This window comes from Thalia democratica, chromosome 2 (genome assembly GCF_965202585.1).
Source record: "Thalia democratica chromosome 2, ktThaDemo2.hap1.1, whole genome shotgun sequence".
NCBI classification, from domain to species: Eukaryota; Metazoa; Chordata; class Thaliacea; order Salpida; family Salpidae; genus Thalia; species Thalia democratica.
Window position 1 is genome coordinate 50,049,964 of NC_139166.1, and position 23,238 is coordinate 50,073,201.

At 26.7% G+C, this 23,238-nt stretch overlaps 2 protein-coding genes across 2 annotated transcripts; both read right to left on the reverse strand.

Moving 5' to 3' along the window:
- Positions 1-835: 835 nt before the first annotated feature.
- LOC145829509 (uncharacterized) lies at positions 836-20,264 on the reverse strand. Its single transcript, XM_082937330.1, has 19 exons — positions 20,162-20,264; positions 19,513-19,681; positions 18,587-18,708; positions 18,018-18,162; positions 17,536-17,602; positions 10,584-10,662; positions 10,186-10,274; positions 9,374-9,449; positions 8,970-9,058; positions 8,126-8,213; positions 7,797-7,867; positions 4,481-4,544; positions 4,287-4,404; positions 2,981-3,149; positions 2,656-2,766; positions 2,356-2,500; positions 1,647-1,780; positions 1,373-1,468; positions 836-1,202 (listed from the first exon to the last, which is right to left on the reverse strand). The coding sequence occupies exons 1-19, from the start codon at positions 20,190-20,192 to the stop codon at positions 1,038-1,040; spliced, it is 2,028 nt and encodes a 675-aa protein (XP_082793456.1). The 5' UTR covers positions 20,193-20,264; the 3' UTR covers positions 836-1,037.
- A 72-nt stretch (positions 20,265-20,336) lies between these two features.
- LOC145829726 (uncharacterized) lies at positions 20,337-20,936 on the reverse strand. The gene has a single exon (XM_082937595.1). The coding sequence runs from the start codon at positions 20,931-20,933 to the stop codon at positions 20,538-20,540; it is 396 nt and encodes a 131-aa protein (XP_082793721.1). The 5' UTR covers positions 20,934-20,936; the 3' UTR covers positions 20,337-20,537.
- Between the last annotated feature and the right edge of the window lie 2,302 nt (positions 20,937-23,238).

The following is a 23,238-nucleotide window of genomic DNA, read 5'->3' on the forward strand; positions in this document are numbered from 1 at the left end:
CTTTACTAAAAACTAGAACCTTCAGTATTATCATTTTTAAAGGAAAAACATGACATTAAACTGGTAAATTTGTGTGTATTAGTATTTATAAGTTTACTATTTACCACTTAAGCTTTTTTTCAAACTAATACATTAAAAATTTCGTGAAAACAGACAACGATACTAAGTGTTTTATTTATTGAACAACAATGCGAGTAGAATAATTCCATCTATATGTTGATATATTATCAAAATATATTATCAAGATCTTAAATAAATAATTACAATTTTGAGGTGAATCTATTAAAAAAAACAATTAAAAAAAAGAAAAAAATTAAGCAAGTGTTGCACAGTGGTTTTTGCAATAAATTATAGTGCTCGAAAACTACATTGTCATTTTTTATGCATTATTTGATTAAACTTTGTGTTAAGGATAAAGCTTTATGCATGCAACGAAGTGTGTAAAACATAAACTTTTAAAACTGTTTTTTTTGAAATTGGTATTTTGCGTTACATATAACAATAAAATGTTTTTGTCTTTAATTTAGAAAGAAGCTACTAAAATAAGAGCTAATAAAAAATATAAATGTAGAGTTGATTGAATTTTAATAAAAAAACTATAAGCAATTCACAGTTTGTTGAAAAGTATACATAATTGCAAAAAATTAAGTACAGGGTTTGAATAAAAACTAAAAAGACATTAAGAAAAAACTCAGTGTCAAAAATATTGCTGTAATTGTATAAATTAGCAGAACATAAAGCATAAAAATTTTGCACTTTTTAAATGTATGTACTCACAAAAAGAAAATAATTACTTTCATTCAAGAAAATATATCTTAGTATGTTATGCATTTCTACAAGCAAGATGTGTAGACATAAAAAAAATCATGAGTGTGCCAAAGAAATTAAAAACAGTGGGTTTCATGATTAAATCATAAAAATCATAAAATAAAAAGTAAAATAAAATTCTTAATTTAGTTTAGGTAAATGTCAAGTCTTACACTGCTTTTCTCTAGCTAGAACTATAAATCAAAAATAGTTTGCTGTTGTAATTAATTTTAAAATAAAACTGCTGCTCTTACTCGAGCTCTGAGTTTTATGACGTCACTTTTCGTGTCCTTGACGTCACAAAGCAGCCCCCTCACCTTGGTTTTGTCACGAGTAATCGATGACGTCATAAACGTCACTTGCTGCTGCTGGTAATCCGAAGATTTTTCCCACAACTGTAAAGTAATAAGTTTTTTTTTTATGTGGTTGTTGACCTTTTTTTATTTTCAAAATGTATGCTTTATTAAGTAAAATGTAAAAATTTTCAAAGTCTAGCAGTAGTGCGTAGTGCCTTGGAAAATTACTTAGAACTTTGAAATATTTAACTATTAAACGAAAAAAATACATTTTCCTCGTGGAATGCTAGTTGGTCAATGATGCGTAATAGTGACTTCTCAATTATGTCACTTTTGTTTATGACTTCATTGCAGTATTTCCAAACCTAAACAAGTGTTATTGTAGATGATAAGACAAAATAAAAAAATATTACAATAAACATTCAATAAATTCTAGTAATATGTACTTATGATAAAGCAGTGTTGTGGCAATTACCTCTGATCTTTAAAAAAACAATAATCTTTTTTTAATCTTTATAACAATGTAGTCATAATTAAACAAACTTGATGGTTGAATATTTTTAGCACACTAATGACATCTTCATCCAGCATTGAACTTCCAATAATGTCGCCAGTCAAGTCACTAGCAACTCCCAGTTGAAAGAAATTTCCGACATTCACCATTATCAACTTTGAGTCTGACAGCATGAATAAAAGTTATTACTGCTTTTCTTTTAAAATAAATTTTTACACACACAACTTTATACAACATTTATAAAAGTAAAACTTCTGATCATTTTAACCTGAAGGTTGAGATTGTGATTTTTAATTTATTTTAAAACTTGAATTTAACGAAAAATTTAAGCTTGAAAACATACTGGAACTAAAAATATAATTATTCATTAAAGTTGTTGATCGCAAGGATACGTAAACGTATGTGTTGTGACCGAACTAAACGATAAATACAACATTAAAAAACTATTAACAATTAGGCACCATAACAACTCAACCTTATTGAACATCCATACTCAAGTTAAAAACTCAGAATCTAACATAACATAAATTATTTCATTAAAGATAAAACAAAAACTATTCGAAATATTTTTGTATTTGTTACTGTACAAGTTTAAATTATTGTGCGAAATAGGCATACTGTTTAAAGGAAGCCCATTTTAGTAAATACACCAACATATTTTTTTACTATTTCAAAGATTTTAAAGTTTGAATGAAATGGTATGTTAAAGTTAAGTAGATTTTATAAATATCTACTTACTCCTTTCAAAACTTAAATTTGTTTCCTTTTCTCTTTTATTGTTTTCCTTTTTTGGTTTAAAAGGAACTTTTACTCGCATTTTAAGCCAATCTATACATTCTTCTGTGTTTAGTTGTTTTTCTGATTCGGTGTTTTCGGTACAAGCCTAAACAAATAAAGACTTTTATTTTAGCAATTCGGTATATGGAAATATTATTAGAAGACTTTAATTATTTCATAAAAAGTAACACTTGAAAATAAATTGTACTAAACTATTATATATATTTCTAAAGGTTTTTAAGCATCGCAAAACTCACAAACTTTTTTAAACAAGTTAATTGCATTTTTGAAGTTTTCTCTGAGTTTTTCTCCTTCTTCAATCAGGGGAATACCCTGCCTGAGCATGTCATCAATTTCATCAACTCCGACCTCCTGTGAAAACAAATTTATTCCTGTGAAAACAATTTCTTTATAAATACATTAAATAATTTTTTATTTGCCGTTTTTGACAATACTCTTATATGTGTTGTCTTAGTAATAAAATAAGTATTAAACAAAACAATACATACTTGCATTCCAAAATTAACAACGCTGTATTTTGTTATATACCAAAATTAACGATGAAAAAAAAAATTTAAATTGTCACTTGTATGTTGAATAGCTCCCATTTTTCTGGACCGCCCGAGCAGTTTCCGACCAGGGACAGGGTCGTCCTCGTCCGAGCTGTTTGCGGACACCTGACCAGCGCCCTTCTTATCAGCGACTGGACCGCGTCGCTAGCTCCACCTTGCGGTGACGACGATGATACGAGAATGCTGGTTTTAAAAAATATTAGTGATTTATTTAAAGTTAATAAGTATTTATAAGTACTAATCTCTATATATAAAAAATGTTTTAGATCGTCGTTAAGTTGTACCTGAAGATCTGGAATACAAACAGCAATGAAACTGTAGTTGTACAAATAAACGTTTGGTAATTGAACGTTTTGTTATTACATGTATACATAACTATTTTAAGGCCATAGAGAAGTCCACAACTTTGATTAGATAAAAAAACATTAGCACATTTATAAAGAAATATAAAATTACTTTTGATAGATTATACAATTTAAATTAAATTTATAGGTATAGGAAGCTTTTTAAGAGTCTCCGGTTGAATCATGTGGACCGAAAATTTATTACTGTAAATTTTCTTCTTAACTTAAATTCACATATAATTTATTTACTGAAATCTTTCCATATTAATAAATAAAACTTTGTATTAAAAACTCATAAAAAAAAAATGAAATAAAGAGTACTTTTACTCAAAAACTAAAAAAAAACTCTCCACGTAATTTAAAAAGTAGTTGAAAATAAACTGTGAAAATTATGTGAATTGAATAGAAATCGAAGGAGAAGATAGATTTTAAGTTTTTTTCTTTGTCTTAATTAAGTATTCTATTAAAGTCACTTTTTTTCATCCCTAATATATCAAAAGTTACTATGAATTTTGTAAAGGTATAAAAAATTTCTGGTAGCTGTTATATTGTGGGCTCCCTGTATGGTCTTATAATATCTAATAAAAATTGAACCATTTTTATATTAATTAAATTTTGTTTAGAAAATTATACTTATTTAGAAATAAGTAAATATTAACCTAAATTTAAACTTTTACTAGTACATGTTTAGGGCGGTTGTATGTACTATAGGTTCTTAAAATTATATCTTCAAGCGTCTAGTCGTGAGATACTAATAAAAAAAATTAGAATCATTAGAACAGCTATTTTTAATGGAAATTTACTTATAAAAGGCTCTGCTTTGAAAAAAGTTAGGTAAAATGTCAGAACTGTTTTTAAATTATTTATTTAAAAATTATTAGTAAAACTTAAATACAGACAATATACGTTATAAAAAAATATAGTATCACAATGGTCTACTAAATTTACTTTAAAAATTGTTCATTAAAAATTAAACCTTGAAACAAATCCTTGATCGCTTGCAAATAATTCAAATTCTTCAACATAATTTTCCAAATAAGTATTCATTTCTTTTTCTTTTAGATTTACTTTAGGTTCTTCGTCAAACTGAACAACTAAAAAATTAATATTTTATAAAAACAAAAAACGAAAACGCATACTTTTATTATTTTTTGTGGCAGAAAAACTAACCGTTAATCCTATCCGTTGAACTGTTTGTTTGATCAGTATCTTCTTTGTTATCTTCATTTACAACCTAGCATTATTTTTAGTTAAATAGTAGTTCTTAAATAAAATAAAAAAAATTTAAACTATATTTATTATATTAATATAAATCAAACAAAACTCATATTTCTATCATATAATCAAGTATTTAACAAAGTTGTCAATTTTAACTAATTAATATTAATTTAGTTAAAACTATACAAGTATTTAATAATTTTTGTATCTTGTAATTATAAAATGAAAAAAATGCTGAAATGTAATTGTATAAAATTACATAATCTTATTTTGGTTTATCCTATTTTGTTTTTACTTTATAATTGTATAAGTATTTACCTAGTTTTAATTATGTTTTGTGAATAAACTCAACCAAGAAAGATATATCTATTTATGATAAAGTCTAGCTAAATTGAATCATCAATGCCTGTGATTAAATGCCCTCTTGAGAGTTGCACATATAAAACACCAGACGTCGATGCTTCTGTAGTTGCCTCTTTGCTTATCATTCACAACAACGTTCACATTTGTGTAAATTCTTCAAAACCAAAGCCTCCAAAGATGGACCGTCCTCGAATAGGGACAGACTGCAATGAAGAGGGTTGGAATATATTTCTACAGAAGTGGACTATTTTTAAAGATAGCATGGAGATGACAGAAATAGAAAAAGGCCGTCAACTGTACCAGTGCTGTGAGGAAGATCTAGGCGATGCTCTTCTGAAGGGACATGAAGATGTAGTAATTTTAACTGAGCAAGAGCTTTTAAGGATGATTAAGCAGCTTGCAGTTATTCCTGTTTCAGTTGTTGTACGACGATCAGACTTTCTTAGTGCAAGACAGGATTTGACTGAAAACACTAGATCATTTGCTGCACGTTTAAAGGGAAAAGCCAGTACATGCTCGTACACATGTAAATGCCCAAAGGATGGCTGTAATCAAATGATAGATTTTACAGACATAATCCTAAAAGATGTCATGGTAACAGGTTTAGCCGATGAGGATATCCGTAAAGAGGTGCTAGGATGGAAAAATCTAGATGAGAAAAATGTCAATGAGACAATTGGTTTTATCGAAGGAAAAGAGATGGCACGTGATGCAATGTCAAAACCCGCTGTTACAGCCTCGGTTTTCTCATACAAATCCTCAAAGAAAACCACACAAAAACCAAGTGGTAAAATAACTTGTGGCATATGTAATAAATCAACTGATAAATTTGTTTGGAGCAGTAAAAATATGAGGTATATTGAGTGTTCTGCCTGTAAACAATGCTGGATAAAGTCCTGTAAAAAAGATTATCAAAGTCACCAAAATTATGCTGATGAGTCAAATGCACTTCTAGTTAGTGGATTATGTACACCAAATGTATACAAGTCCTTAAAGAAAACCACACAAAAACCAAGTGGTAAAATAACTTGTAGAATATATAATAAATCAACTTATAAATTTGTTTGGAGAAGTAAAAATATGAGGTATATTGAGTGTTTTGCCTGCAAACAATGCTGGATAAAGTCCTGTAAAAAAGTTTATCAAAGTCACCAAAATAAAGCTGATGAGTCAAATGCACTTCAGTTTGGTGGATTGTCTACACAAAATTCTGATAGCTTTTGCATCCGAGGTTGTAGAAAAAATATGTTCGAGCGTAAAAACGTAAAGAAGAAAAAGGAGGTATAGGGACAGAAAAATGTATTTCTACACACTGGATGGCGACAAAAACCGCACAAATCCCAAAGCAATCCTCACCTACCTCCAAATGATAAGAAGTCATTACCTTACGTCAGAAAGAGTGTTATGACTTACAATAACCCGCAGATCTCAAAAATGTGGCGTGACGTTTGGAATAAAAAGGAAGAATTCCTTAGTATTCATTTTGTTAAGTCTCTGGAAAATATAAGTGAGAACACAAAACCGTTGCCACCACTGAATTGCGGTGATAATGTCGTGATACTAAATCAAACAGGTAACTTTCCTAGCAAGCGGGGGAAAAGTGGAGTGGTGGTGGAAGTGAAGGACTGCCATCAATGTGTTGTCAAGATTGATGGATCAGGTCGCTTAAATGTTCAAAATCGTAAGTTTCTAAGAAGATTTACCCCTCCTGTTTGCAAATCTCTAAGTAATATCCCTTATCTGAGAAAAGCAAACATATCACTGTAAAAGTTTGTCTTTTCTGGTAAAGTTGAGAAAAAAGTTGTCAAGAAAAGTTTTGATGTTCTGTGTTTCCAGAAGAAAGATTCTTTTTGAATAAGCATTGTGTAATTTCCCTCTGTACTAATGTATTTCTTCAAAATTGATATTGAACCGGAATGGCTCAGATTTGCTTTGATCTATATCTTCTTGACTTATATTTTTTACAGAAAAACAAACAGACCACCAAAGTTTTTCTGCGAACAATAATGTGTCCGGTGTGAAAATATCGGATTATTTGCAGCGTTTCCGTGTAAGACTTTATGATACTTTTCAAAGGCTTCGTGACACCGATGTTGCTGATATTCATTTATTGTCAAGTTGGAATGTTCACTGTAAATTAATGTTTTATGGTCTAACTAATGAATGAGTTTCAGTCTAATGGTGACGTCATAAAGTTTGTAGTTGACTTTGCAGCAGGCTTGTCTAACAGCCATCTGTTCAAAGTAATCTTGGATGAGGACGCAGAGATTGACTTTCAAAAATTCGAACTGTTGGTTGGTATCGAGTATTTGGAAAATAAGTGTAGCAGTATTTCTCAGTGCTTAACGCAATAAGTAATGTACCTTCTACTTTGTTTGAATTCGAAATTATGATAAAGATGTTTATCGGCAAATCAAGTGAAGTTTCAAGGTAATTAGATGAATGGCGTGTGGATTTCGTTCTTCAAAGCTGAAAAGTTCAAATCGGTGAAGCAATTAAGTTTTTGAATGTTTGTATTCAGCATCTGAGTGAAGAAAAGTAAATATTAAGTTTCAAATTTTTTGTTACAGTTTGTTTGTTTAAGTTGTAGTTTGTTTTAACAAATCATTTAATAGTGAACTAAGTTAATCGTACTTTTTTTAATGATTTTGTCTTTTTGAGTTTAATTTCGTTGAATTTCAGACCTGAAAAATGTGTTTAAGTTGTAACAAATTGTTTTACAATAATTTTGTTTCGCTAGGTAAACTTATTGTTTTATCTCTTTCGTAGATAAAATCTGGTGGGAGATGTATAAGTATTTACCTAGTTTTAATTATGTTTTGTATTACAGACTTTAGCATTTTTGTAATTAGTTTGTGAATAAACTCAACCAAGAATGATATATTTATTTAGTAATAATACATACTTTACTTTCGTTGAAAGGATCTCCTTTTCCGTCTGAGTTGTTTTCTTTTGTGGAATGTGTTTCTACTATTTCTGTTTTTAAATTAAATTTATTATTATAATTTACATATATTTGTAAAACTTAAAAAAAAAATTTTTTTTTAAATATTTTCTTAGTAAAATTTAGAAAAAATTTGATGTTATTTTTTATATAATTGGTTTTTAAGTCTTTTTTAAAAACCTTTAACAAAAAAAGTAAATAATTGTAAAACATGTTCTACTTCAACTTATTTATTTTCAAATATGTTCGAAAAATGTTTATTTTTAACCGTTATAGACAGAATATTTAACCTAGTGTAGCAGAATTAACTAATTCAGAAGCAACTAATTCATTTTCATCGTTTTCACATTTGTCTTGTTCATCAACTTTGTTAGCTTTCTGAAAAAAAAACATTTGTCTTTATACAAAGACGCATATATTGAATGATATATACACTTGTTAAATATTTCAGTTAGTCTGCACTAACAACAAAACAGTAAAAAACCTGAAAAATTAACTTTTAAATTTATGACTTAAAGTACTATTCAATAGCATTTTTTATTAAAAAAACGTTAAACTTAAGCACCAAATCAAAAATATTATTATACGGAAAATTTTGATTAAATTAAAAATTTTCAATGCATTTCGATATTTTTATCTGTCTAATTTGTATAATAAAACACTTTTGTATTAACAAAACAATCTTCAATTACTTTATCAAATAAATTTGGATTACTTTAGATAAAATAAAATTTACTTAGAATAAGGTAGTTTGAAAATATTCGATTTCATATTTATATCTTACTTTGACCGACCAACTAGTTTAGCATATGTATTGTTATAGATAAACAGTTTGTTTACAAGATTGACTTCAAACCCTGAAAATTTCGATTTTTAATTTGTTTCGGACAGTTTGTAATAAGAACTTTTAAAAATTTTGGGACGACAAAAAAGCTTTATGAATAACTTTTTGTTACTGAAAATATTGAGATACATCTTTTTTTTTTGCCTGAACAACCAACGCAAGTATACTAATTAAAAGCATTAACAAGACACAACTAAATATTAAAAAAAAAATTGAGTCAAGGACTTTTTCAGAAGAAATATGTTGTTAGTATGAAAATTTTTATTATTAGTACTTTTTATAACACATACTTTACTGCTTTTGTTGACAGAATTTTCAGTTTCATTTTTATTTTCTTTTGTTGAATGTTTTTCGGCAACTTCATGTTTATCTTTAGTTTCTGTTTTTGTATAGAAAATATGATTGCTTAAAGGAATAAAAAAAAAGAAGCCACTAAACAAAATAATTCTACCTTTGTTTAAATATTTTGAAGTAAACTTCAGGAAATCTAGTGCAAAAAACATATAATTTTACATAATAAAACTGCTTAGTTTTAAAAACGTAGTTGAAAACTTTTAACTAAATTTTTTTAATAAACTAATTAATTTAAGTAAAAATTAATAAATTGCATCAAGTAATTACACAAAATAATTTTATGAAGTTGGTTTAAAACAATAATAAGCGTAGTTTACTCATATAGTATTACATATATAACCTTTTTTAGTTGAATCACCTTCTAATTCTGTTGAATCTTTTTTAATTACATCTTGCTTATCGACTTTATTGGTTTCCTAAAAAAAATTCAACTATACAACAAAAACTGCGATAAAATATATCTAAAAGTTGATAAACTTGTAGTTTTAAATTAACTCCTATGAAAAAATACTTGATTCATATTAATTCTATATTATATATTTAGATTTAAACACTCATGTTTTAAAAAGTTGTTTGATACTTTGATTACTTTTCCAGCAATTTATTGTTACAAAAGGAAAAAAAAAACAGTTAATGTACATGTTTCCTTTTAATTATTTGTTAAAAATAAAATAACGCAGCTTATACACTTCAAGTTTAAGCTAGGTAGGTTTAGTTACAATAAACACAAAAAAAATTACTTTTACCAGATCCGTTTTGTGCTCTATATTTTACTTAAGACTATATTTTAGTCAGACAAACATTTTAGTATTATAGCTTTTTATGATAAAAAATTTGAAGCCAAATTATATTTACGCCCTAATAGAATTCTTAAATATTTTGTTTAATATATTTCATTATAAGCACCTTAATAACAGTTTAAGGGAAGGTAGCAACACTTCATGAATAGCTTCTTTTTACTGAACATAATAAGCTTACATAACTAATATAATTTTCTGAAGCTTTGCTTTAACAAATAATGCAAATTAGCTAATTTAAAGCATAAATAAGACATAGTTAAATATTCAAGTAAACTTAAGTCAAGAACTTATTTTTCGAAAAAATAGATTCTTTGTATAAAGTTTTTGTTATTAGTTTAAGTATAACACATACTTTACTACTTTTGTTGAAAGAATCTTCAGTACCAACATAGTTTTCTTTTGTAGAATCTGTTTCTGCAGTTTCATGTTCATCTACAGTCTCTGTTTTTATACAGAAAGTATGATTGTTTTTATGTATAACAAAAGATGCTACAAAATAAAATATTTCTAAATTTGTCTAAAGATTTTGAAGTAAACTAAAGAAAATTTAAAGCGATAAACTTTCATTCTATTTTTTTAACCTGCATGTTTCTTAAAAACATATAGCAAAAATTTTTAACTAAATATTTTTTTATCATTATTTAAGTAAAAATTAATATATTGCATTAAGTAATTACACAAAGCAATTTTATAAAGTTGGTTTAAAACAATAATAAGCGTAGTTTACTCATTTGGTATTACATATATAACCTTTTGTAGTTGAATCACTTTCAACTAATTCTGTTGTATATTTTTTAGATACATCTTGTTCATCGACTTCATTGGTTTTCTTTAGAAAAATCAACTACGTAAAACGAAAAGCTATGAAAAACGATATCTAAAACTTTTTAATATGTAGTTGTTTATTCTATTATAATGGACAAATATCATACTCATTTAAATATGTAGAACTTAAACTACCAATTTAGATTTAAACAATTATGTTTTATTTGATATTATGAATTTATAAATACGTAAGAAAAAATTATACAAACATATTTAAATAGACTCTGGAGTCCTTTCGTTTAATTCACTTGTTTGACAAAAAACCTTAAGTAAATTTCTTTTACAAATTGCTTAAACAGATTTAAAGTTAGGTAGATTTAGTTATAGTAAACTGTAAACGGACTAAATATTAGGTATCAAGGTATACATTTAACATAAGACTATATTTTATTAGACCTACTTTTTAATATTATTCTTTTTGAACACAAAAAACTAAATTTTACAAACAAGGGAAATCTTTATTTTTTGTTTGAGTATAGTTTGTTATAAGACATTTTTATAACAATAGAAAGAAGGCTAAAAAGTATTGAGCACTAATTTTTATAAGGTATTCAACTAGTTTGTATAAATTGTTGGTAGTATAATTTAACATTATGAAACTTTGCAAGCCTAAAGCATGAAGTAAACATAATCATAAAATTAATAGCTATTACATACTTACCTCAGAAACAAATTCTTCAACTGATGGTGTAATGATATTAGCATCTCATTTTAATATTTTAAAGCTCGTGAATAAATATGGAATTTTTTGTAATAATAAAAACAATTTTCATTTTTCTCAAAACAAGCTTTTGCAAAACAATTTTTATAACTCTTAAAACAATTTTCTAAAACAATAAACAATATTGTTTACTTAAAGGAGTTACATTTGTTTTAGTGCTTATAAAACGGAATTTGACTTGCAATTACGTGCAGTAGCAGTAGCAGTTTCGGCAAGTGTGCTTTAAGTTAAAATGCATTTTAAACACGTTAGATTTAAGAACTAATATTTTCTTGTGTGTTTAACTTTAGTTCTCGTATAGAGTGATGTAATTGTATCTTTGTGTTGTTTAGTTTATGTAAATAAAATATAAGTGTTGTTTTGATTGTTGTACTAATCTACTTTACTAATCCCTATTACCCCCCTTAATAAAATGTCTGTATCGAGACATTGGAAACCATGTGTGGCCTGTATTTTAGGAATCTTCTGATATTTAGGAATTAGGTGCCTTATCAATTAAAAAACGCAGCGAAAAAAAAAACTTTAGTTTATTACTAAACAACTTTTTAACGAGTTTAAAATTTTGACAGTATAATTTGCGATAATACTTTACTTTGCGACATTTCACTATGATAATAGTAAGAAAAATTGTGTGAATAACTTTCTACTTTGAAACAGCAAGTCTACAATTATAATACAAGTGTGTGGTAGTGGTTTATTTAGTTTTGTTAAAAGTGAAGCTTGATGTCAAGGATTTTTTGCTGGAAGTACTATATAATTTTTGCGGTGATTTCTATGTATAGTTTTATATATGCTTTTTTAGTGCTTAGGTGCTTATTTTATTTGCTAATGAGCATAATATTTCTTCTTCTTAGTGCACAATATATGTTGCAACTAACATAAGTCGCATGGGTGCGCAGTATTTCGATCCTAAAAAGCTTAATCTTTTTAGCTGAGGGTATAATATAAGTTGCAACTAACATAAGTCGCATAGGGGCGCAGTATTTCGATTATAAAAAGCACAGTCTTTTTACTCTAGTGCACAATGTTCTTTGAAGATGTTGCAATTTGCATAAGTCGTCAGGGGACGCAGTATTTTAGTGCAAAATTGCATTTTATAAGTTGCCAAGAGAGCGCAGTTATTATATTTTTCTTAGCATAGAAATGTAAAGTAAGAACCGCATTAAAATTTAGAATTACAACAGCAGAATTGTTCTTATTAATAACGTCTGAGTTTTAGCTGATAAAACTAATTTTCCTATGTGTTTACTACTACTAGTTTATTGTTTTGATCTGCTGATTGATTGTATTAAAGTATAGATTGTATTTGTTTTAAATTAGAATGTTTCTGAAGTTTAAAAATATGTTTGAATGAGTTTTCATCTTTCTTAGTCGTAAAATGGCAAGTTTCTTGCCACATTTTATTACTCGTTTCAAGTTCAAGTATAAAGTTGTGTTAAAATTTTCCCTTTGAAAGAAATCAAAAATAAACTCCCCTTGAATTTAGCAGTCGTCGCTTGTTAAATAAATTGTTGCGTTTGTATCTTTTTGAACGTTGTTGAAGCAAATAATTGATTGTCGTTTGATAGCCACAGCTTTAAGCGCACCTGACACCTTGCTACTGCATGAAACTTTAAAAGTTTTGTTGTTTATAAGTACGACAATAAACAAAAGATTGAATGAAGATTTTGTGTTTATTCTATGACGTCACGATCAAAATTCCTGCTGTCATTGTTTCCGAAGCCAATCGATGTGATGTTTTTCTGATTCAGAAACCAGCTAGAAGACAGAAAGTCAAATGTTTCCTAAAAGAAACAAGACGTTGTCAATGATCCAATTGATGGTTCATAAGCCTCTATTAACAACCTGAGGATAACAGCCCGACGACGAGCCCGAGGACAACAGGCACAAAGACAAGAACCCCAAGGATAAGAAGCTGGAGGACAACTAAATGACTATCATTGTTACTTACTTTGTCTTTATGTTGTGTTTTATCTAAGTTTTTGTAGATTATGTAATTTTTGAGATAATAAGAAATACAGTTTCTTTTTCTTACTTTTTTTAAACCGTTTTTTGATACTGTCTAAAAAGTTTAAAATTAAGTAGAATTTTAAGGATTTTAATTATTTGAAACCAGGCTTTTAACGTTAAAATTGAAAATTTAAAAAGAAACAATGTAATGATATTAGCATCTCATTTTAATATTTTAAAGCTCGTGAATAAATATGGAATTTTTTGTAATAATAAAAACAATTTTCATTTTTCTCAAAACAAGCTTTTGCAAAACAATTTTTATAACTCTTAAAACAATTTTCTAAAACAATAAACAATATTGTTTACTTAAAGGAGTTACATTTGTTTTAGTGCTTATAAAACGGAATTTGACTTGCAATTACGTGCAGTAGCAGTAGCAGTTTCGGCAAGTGTGCTTTAAGTTAAAATGCATTTTAAACACGTTAGATTTAAGAACTAATATTTTCTTGTGTGTTTAACTTTAGTTCTCGTATAGAGTGATGTAATTGTATCTTTGTGTTGTTTAGTTTATGTAAATAAAATATAAGTGTTGTTTTGATTGTTGTACTAATCTACTTTACTAATCCCTATTACCCCTTAATAAAATGTGTATCGAGACAATGGCTTTTTATCATTTGAGAATGCACTTGAACTTACCTAAAAACATTGTTAGTATTTACTTAAAGTGTTCTAACAGATTAAAATACATTTAAAAGGTTTGAAACCAGAAATTTGTGAAAATACACCTAACATAAAAAATAACATGATAGATCGACTTAATTAGACACTTTATTCCAAAACAGTTTCCTTTTTACATTCCAGGTGACTTTAATTTGCCAAATATAGACTGGAATATTCCAAGCACAGCCTACAATGACTGTCACAAAAACTTTATAAAGTTTTGTTCAGATAATCTTTTTACACAATTTATTGACTCACATACAAAAAAGCGGTAACATTCTCGATTTACTGCCATGTAATTATATGGGTTTAGATAAAGTTAAGTTTTATTTGGTGGATTCACCTTTGACCAATACTAATGTTATATCCTTTGGAATTAGTGTTGATAGAAGTAAAAAAAAACTTTTATTGAATCACTATACCCAAATTTTCGCAGAGCAAGTTTTGAGAATGTTAATAAATCTATATCAGAAATAAATTGGAAAGATCTCTATAACAGCTCAAAAAATCTACTAGAGTTTTATAATAAATTAATAAATACTATAAACCTTTCAACCAAACATTCTGTGCCTTTAGTTAAACAACACAGAAAAACAAAAACATATCCTTCTAATATAAAAGCTTAAGTTAGCATCTTTTTCCCTTTAATACTTGATGAAAACAACTTTCCAACAATATCCGAATTCAATAAAACCTCTTTTTTTAACAAGTCCTTTTAAAAAGTATTTAATAGAGATTATAATGATAAAGACTTTAAACTTGTTAGTAAAAAATTTTTTGAAATGCAAAATTTTTTCATAAGCAATGATGAAATAATTAAGTCTGTTAATCATTTTTAAAATGAAATAATTAGAACACCTGAAAATATTCCTTCATATTTTATTAAACGTTCTATTAATTCTCATGTTTTTACATTACACTAATTTTTAATTGTTCTCTAGCTATATATTTTATACCAAACCAATGGAAAGTCTTATATGTCATACCAGTACACAAAAATGGTAGCAAATACAACCCTTCAAATTACAGACCCATTTCTTTGACAAGTAACTTTTGTAGTATCTTTGAACATATAGTTTCTTTAAAAATAGTTGATCATCTTTCCTTCAATAACCTTATTTCACATAAACAACTAGTCGAATACCCTGTTTGGACTTGGACTTATGGTTGGTTTCTTTTTTTAACAATAAATCTACTAAAGTAATTTATACAGATATCCAAAAAGCTTTTGACTCTGTATCACATTTTAAATTAATAAAAACTTTATACAAAATTAATAACAGTCTAGTAAGTTGGTTCAAATAGATTCTTCATGACAGAACCTAATAAGTAGTAATTGGTAACACATTTTCAGAATCATTACCTATCTTTAGTGGAGTGCCCCAAGGAGGGTTATTGGCCCACTCTTATTTATAATATGTATAAATGATATATCTTCAGAAGTTTATGTTAACAGCAACATTAATCTCTTCGCAGACGACACAAAAAAATTAGCCATTCTAACACAATTTTACAAAAATCTATAGATAAAATTTACCATTGGCTAAAAGAAAGAAAATTAAACTTAAATTCCTAGTAAATGTCAGGTTCTAAGTATTCAAAAAAATACGCCTATCACTACTTTTTATTTTAAAATAAATAACATAAGCCTATCCTCAACTAAAGTGTTTAAAGATTTCGGAATTTTTATAGCTGAACACTTAAAATTGAACCTCCATACCAATAACTTTTATCAAATTGGATCAACTATATACTTTCAAGTTTAAAAGAATTTTAAATCTACAGATACAAACATTCTTAAAAAAATGTATCTCATATACATTTGTCCTAAGTTGGAATAAAACACACCAGTCTAATCTCCATACTTAAAAAAATAAATTAATCATCGTGAATCTATACAAATAAAAAATACAATAATAGTCTTCAACCTTTGCAATATTTCACACGTATTACTTTGATAAACTCAAAAAACTTGGTATTAATCTTTAAAATACAGAAGGCTTGAGTTTGACCTAATTAATATTTTCAAACTAGTTAACTGTGAAACTATAGTTAATATACAATCTATTTTTGAACCTTATGGAAAAAAATACTTACTGATAGGTAAAAATAAAAAAATTACATGCAGACATCATTTCAATAAAAATGTTTGGCATAATTAGTTTTTTTATGGTTCAGTTGAATTATAGAAGAAGTTTCCAAACAAATTAATTTCTTGCAAAAAAGTTGTAAATTTTCTATTTAAGTTTAAAAAAATTTGATATAAATAAATTTTTCGTCAATAAAATTTATAAATAAAATTCTTCATATACCATTTCTTAAATTTGTCAAATTTAGTATTTATAGCTTGATTTATTAGCAGCGCCTTTCCTCTGTGTAGAATAAGTCCTATTTCAATTTGTTTAATAAATACTATTGTTAATGTGATTGGGCCTTTGGGTTTTAAATTTTGTGGTTAGTCAATGCACTTAGCATCTATCAGCTAGTATTAACAAAAGCCCAACAAACGCAGAGTTATCTGAGAAGTTTAGGCCCATTTGGAACACCTAAAACTGGCTTCTACAACAAACTGTTTGAAAGCAATTGTGGGAGATGCATAGTAGAATGATAAGTAAATATTAAGCAGGCTCTCCTGATAAAAGTAAAACCAGTTGTTGGGATAAAAGTGAAACCAGTTGTTCGGATAAAAGTGAAACCAGTTGTTCAAGTGAAACAGCTCTTCTAGATATCATTATTCTATCCCAAGGTTCTTTAATAGGAACACCATAAGTATAAGTTTTATGTGTTGAAATTTTTATGTTTTTATGTCAATCTATAAATTTTTCATTTGATGATTTAACTACGTTTGTTGATTTTTAATAATATAATCTTTTGGTTTATTTTCGTCTCTTAGTTATGTGTCTTTCAGTTTAGGTGACCCAGATTTTGATGCCTGGGACCTGGGTCCATTGTACGACAATAAACTTACAACAATAATAAAAATATTCGGCTAAAATCACTATTTTTTCTGCCATCTAGTATTTTAGAATTTAAATACAAATAAAAAATTTAACTTTTTTATAAAAAAAAGTATGAAGAAGCTCTCACTTAATAGTATTAAGAAATTAAAATGGGATGAAGGTAGTCTTCCTCTTTTGATTTTAAAGACCGGACAGGATTGAATTTTAGATAAACATAAATAAAAATGGTAAGAACCATTAAAAAAAATCAGTCACAGTCTTTTACAACCACTTAGAATAGATCTTTCGTTTATTAAAAAACAAAACGTTTATTGTTTTTTAATAAACGAAAGATCTATTCTAAGTGGTTGTAAAAGACTGTGACTGATTTTTTTTAATGGTTCTTACCATTTTTATTTATGTTAATAGTATTAACAGATATTTTGCATCTATCTTTTGATCAAATGTTTTAAGAGCAAAACATCACAAAGAAAAAATCATCATAGCAACAAATAAACTATAATCTATCATGACAAAGACCAACCAAGTCAAACTTGTTTCCAATCAGCAGAATAGGCAAGTCACGTGTTGGTGATTTGACGAGCGTCTTTCTGCAAACAAAATTGACAATAAAACACACATGAAGATTAATACAAAATATATACCTGACAACATGGTGCGTCACAACTCAATTTATTTCTTAACATAAAACAAATAAAACATTTTTGTTAACCAAGTTGTTTAAAAATACGTTTTTCAAAGATAACCAATGTGTCTACTAAAACATAACAGTGAAATAAGAAAATTCTATCAGACATGAAAAGTATTTAATTTGTTACTATGTAGCATTTAAAGTAAATCAGCTAAAAAGTTACATATAGAAAAGTAAAAACAAACAAATATGTATATAATTAGTCTAATAAAATATCACTGATGCAAAAAATAAAATTAATTACATAAAGTGTTAAAGATTATCAATGTGTCAGTCTTATATAAATACCAAAAGAACAAAAAAATAAAACTAACTCTCTTACTAAACGTTCAGTCCCATTATCATCTGTATGTACACGGTTTTCCATTTTTGTGATACAGTAGTTTCTTTCAACGTCTTCTTTCCACCACGCCCCACTTATGAAGGATGCACTTGTGTCAATGCTACTGTCAATCACCACTGAAATGAATAATTACAAATACACAGATTCCAATTGTATAAACAGTTAATTTTCTTTATTTAGTTTTGCAATTTTTTTAAATATTATCACCTATTTAAGCTTATAGTTTTAGGATACTAGAACTACAGTTAAAAATTTGTTTTGAAGTGATATTTCTAACTGCAGTTTATTGGATAAATTAAATCAAGATACCAATTAATTTAGTTTGTTATTTCTTATACAATTACAGTTTAATTAAAATTATAATTTACAAAAACTAATATTGAAAACTTTTTAAATTTATCCAAGTTGGTAGCTTTAGTAATTAGATATTGGTAGCAAAAAGTTGTAAAGCACAATTGTCTAAAACTCATCAAAATTATACAACTGTAAAAATAAATACATAAAGTATTAACTACCTGAATCTAGCACAACTTGACAAACCTACTACAGCATTAGAATCAGCATAATAGTTTCTTCTTACATCAACTTTTTCATGCCCAGGAACTTCCCACATATGCACTTTGACCAATCCATACTTTGGCACATTTATGTTTTTTATCAGGCTGTTAAAAAACAATAATGACTATTAGTTGATTTTTTTATTCAACTTATTTCAATTTACCTGATATCTTTGATTATATAAAAAGTATATAAATACAATAGATTGCAATTGATATTTCGTACACCAAAGTAAACATTAAAGTTTATTAAAAAACTAAAGGTCAATTAGTGTTTTAAAAACTAGCATAGAATTATAAACCAGCATTTTAACGTTTTTGATATAAAATTTTACTTTAAGTTTTTATGTGAAATTAAAGTAAACTATCTTATTAAATCAACTCATACAATTGTAGTGTATAAATTGATCATTTAATTGAATTTTTATCAGCGGTTACTATAACTGCAAGAATAGCTTGTAAAATGTGTTATAAAGTGTTTAAAGTTTAAACAGGGTTTTCTAAAATGGATAATGTCATACATTTTGGGTTGTTTTTACTATCAAAGGTTAATAACTAGTTTAAGCAAAAAGTGACTGGATGGTACAGTAAAAGGGGGTATCTAATAAAAGAGTTGATTATTTATTGAAATTCTGCTAAGTTTGCAGTTATGAAAATAAGTTTCAGAAACTCTAGCCTAAACTGAGTATAAAGTCTATGTATAAAATTTTTATTTATTAGTTGTATAGTTTATTGTATACTTTGAAGTTAAAAGATTACAGCAACAGCTTAAACTTGATTAAATTTAATATTGAAATAAAAACCACAACTTGATTTTTTCAAATTCCAAAAACAATTTCAGAGGTTAAAAATAATGGAGGCTTTATTATGTTCTAGTAAGTTGTTTAGTAAGTTTTTAAACTATCAAACCTGGTAATTTCAACCTCCTTAGTTGGTTTGTAGTCAGTGTAAAAAGTGTCTTTAACAAATCTTCGAATAAAACTAGTTTTCCCAACAAAATTATCTCCCACCACCAATATTTTTATTTCAGGAATCTCAGGTTCTTCTTCTTTTTGCTTATTCCTCTCATGAATTAACACTTTAAGTAATTAATAATAATACATAAATCATAAATGCTAATATCACTAATTATTAATACATAAAACAGTAAAGTGATGAAACAGCTCTACTGAAGATTCGTCTAACTAAAGACCAGACAAAATGTATGTATTAAGAATAAAAACTATTTATACTGATTTTAAAATCTATAATACTTATTTATGGCTATATTTAAGTAAATTCTTAGTAGAACATAACAGCAATACTTACAAATATAGTTTATAAAAGAATATATTTCTCAAATAATGATAAAAAAGTTACTAATACAATATAAAATATTTTTTTGTTAACCATACTTTTGTTACAATGCTTTACTATTTAATTAAATCATGCTGTAGTAGATATTATTTTTATCTAACCTTAGTTGTTGTAGAGAATAAATAAAATGTTTAGATTTTTTAAGTAAAAAATAATCATTATAATTTAAATTTAATTAATTAATGAAAGTAGTTTTAAATACCTGATTTTAATGAATTGCATCCATTTCCCATAGTAGTTGATAAAGTTTCTTAGTTTAACAGCATAACTTTATGTACCCAGGTTAAACCATTATCTAGTTCTACTTTTTTTTTCAAATTAGTTGATTGTCAGTATTAAGTATACAGGTTGTTTAAATAAAGTTAATGTGTGTAACTCATAACTTAAGGAATTTATAATTAAATGATTGACAAATGTTTGTTTAAAGACCAGAGCTAATAAACATAGTGAAATATTTCATTCAAAAAAAAGCAATTCTATATAAATTGTTCCCAAAACTTATGTGTATGATAAAAAATGTACTTAAAAATATTCCAACAGTTTAAAAATTGAAATTTTAGCACATGAAAAATTATTTTTTATAAATTATGATGGACTTCTTTTTGTTTACGTCTTTCTTGTTGGGCATGGAATAGTCTTTGATAATCTTCACGCCTCAAGTTGATAAGTTGAATTTCCTGATCATGCTTTTCTTTTAAAACTTCATTAACTTTTAAAGCTGCCTTTTCACTTGCATCAATAACTTTTTGTTCACCTTTGCAATAGTCTAATTTTTTATTGGTAGCTTTTTTAGCTGTAGGCATCCTTTGCCTTATATCAGATGAAACAAGGCGAGACTCAATGGGAGGCTGAAGGTCAAATGATTTCCACAAGCTTTTAGCTGAAGCAATATCAGCTTTGGAAGATCCAGTAAAAAATGTTAGTGGAACAACAGCAGCCTCATCAACTCTCACTAAATCATTTGAGCTATCCATTTAAAGTCTATAACATAAAAAAAAACTAGGAATTAGATGTATATTTCATACACAAATTTATAAACATTTCAAAAAACTACACTCATTAGGTTTTAGAATATTTCATTTCAAGAAACTGTAACATAAAACAATGTTAAATTATATTAGATTATTATTACAATAAAATTAAAAAACTAAAACATACATAAAAATATATAACAAGGTTAACTTAAAAACATTTATAAGAAATAAAAACATGTTAACAAACTAACATATTGGTTTGCACTTTTTCACCTAACATTTTTGATTACTTCAAGTTTTTTATGTGTCATTTTAAATTTATAAAAGAATTTCAAAACTACTGATGTTGACTTTTAAAATTACAAATGTAAGATAAAAATACTAAAACACTTAACTAATTATTTTATAACAAAAACAAGTGTAAATAAGTCAAGAATTGTGTGCAGTGCATAAATATAGAACAACCCTTGTAGTTTTTTGGTATCGATTTCAATTAAATCTAAATGTTTAAAATCATTAGGTTTTTACCATAAAAAACACTTCCTACCTTTATTCATAAGCATTTTTTAATATATTACAAACTTAAACATTTTTAGCAAAATAGCTTTCTTGTTATGGATACATGAATATTTAACTAGTGGTTAAAATTTATGTTTAAGGTACACTTAAAAGTTTATTAAGGTTTATGCAGAGAAAATACTTCGATTGTTTTTAGCTTGTCTAATACAGCAAAAAACGGTAATACTTTGTTTATGTACGTTCAAAAAATGTGATACTAAAAATATATATATTATAATTCGACTTTCAAAATGATTGTACGATGTAAATGCCTACATTTTAAGCTTTGTGCTCAAATAATAAAACATTTTTAATAGATAAGTAAAAAACTGCATAATTTTTTAGTTTTTTTTAACTGTGACTAGAATAAACGATCAATTTTTATCAACTTATATTGCTGTATACATGTCTATTCACAAAAGAGCATATATTAACTGAGCTTTAGATACTTATAGTATTTAATTGACTTTTTTTTCAGGAACTGGAAAAATTAGGTCTAAAATAAAATACTTAAAATATTTAATATTTTCTCCTTGGTACAATGAAGCTATTTAATTAAGCTAATTAAGGCGGCGTTGATGAAAAAAAGAACAATGTGATTGAAAAAAATGTACAAAATTAAAAATGTTTACCAATAATGATCACTGATAAAAGTTTATCTTATTTACTTAAAATTAAAATTATTTTTGCAGTAAGTGTTGGTTTACTTTACATTTGCAGTTAAGTTTTATTATGCAAAAGTTATTTGTTTTGATGGTTTAATTCAATTGGAAATTTCTGCTTTTGAAAATACCTCATTATATTTAATCTAATTTTTTTTTGTTGCCATGTTTCTTTTGTTAATTAAAATTTTTTTTTCGAATCGTCCTTCTGGTAATCAATCGATATATGTTTTTTTTTGTCTTGATCTTAATTACTTTATATAAAAATTTATAAACTTCAAAAAGATCAACAGAGTTTCTTTTAATTTATCATTATTGCTTAACTTACCTAAATGCGTCCTCAATAAAAAAGTATAATAATAAGTAAAATGAATTAAAAATTAAGTAGTATAGAAACAAAACGTAAACCAAAGTTTTTCAAAATTAGTCATACTTTTAGAAAGTTAGGGGGCCAAAAGCTGCAAAAGGGGTACTGTGATTGGTAAAAAATCCACAATTTGAAACTTGTTTTTAGTTCACGGTTATAAGCAAAAAAATTGTAGGTCTATTTAAGAGTTGTTATGAAACTTATACTAAATATTACGGAAAAATCTAAAACTACTACTAGATCAGGGTTCTCCAAAATGAATTTTATAGTTTTAAAAATGCACGGTTTTATCAACTAAGCTTAGTGAAACTTTACATTTTCTACATACTGTTTGTTTTCATAATATGGTAAATATATTTTTCTTTTACTTTCTAATGGTATTACTTATAAATTTAATAACACTCCTCAGTAAAATAATTATGCTTTCAGCACTAATAATTTAATGTAAAAATAGACATCAAAGCTTTGTTTACTGCATATTATAAATAATTTAAAACATTAGACAAAATAAATGTTTTAATTTAACTTTATGAGCTCTTTTATATGCTCTTGAATGCTTTTTTCGTGGTTTTAAAACTACAAGTCAAAGCCTATATATAACAAAATTAATGAGTTTTTTAAGTTGTTTAGCTGCTTAACTTTTAAAGGTTGTTGAAAAATAAGCAAACATGAAACCAATAAGCAAATAACTATTTAAATTTAAATTAAATGCACATAT

Coding starts and splice junctions, on each gene's coding strand:
- LOC145829726 (XM_082937595.1), bottom strand. CDS start 20,933: ATGGATAGCTCAAATGATTTAGTGAGAGTTGATGAGGCTGCTGTTGTT.
- LOC145829509 (XM_082937330.1), bottom strand. CDS start 20,192: ATGGGAAATGGATGCAATTCATTAAAATCAG. Junction 18,163..18,586: donor TGATTCTAATGCTGTAGTAG/GTTTGTCAAGTT, acceptor TATTCATTTCAG/TGGTGATTGACAGTAGCATT. Junction 2,501..2,655: donor CAATTAACTTGTTTAAAAAA/GTTTGTGAGTTT, acceptor TTATTTGTTTAG/GCTTGTACCGAAAACACCGA.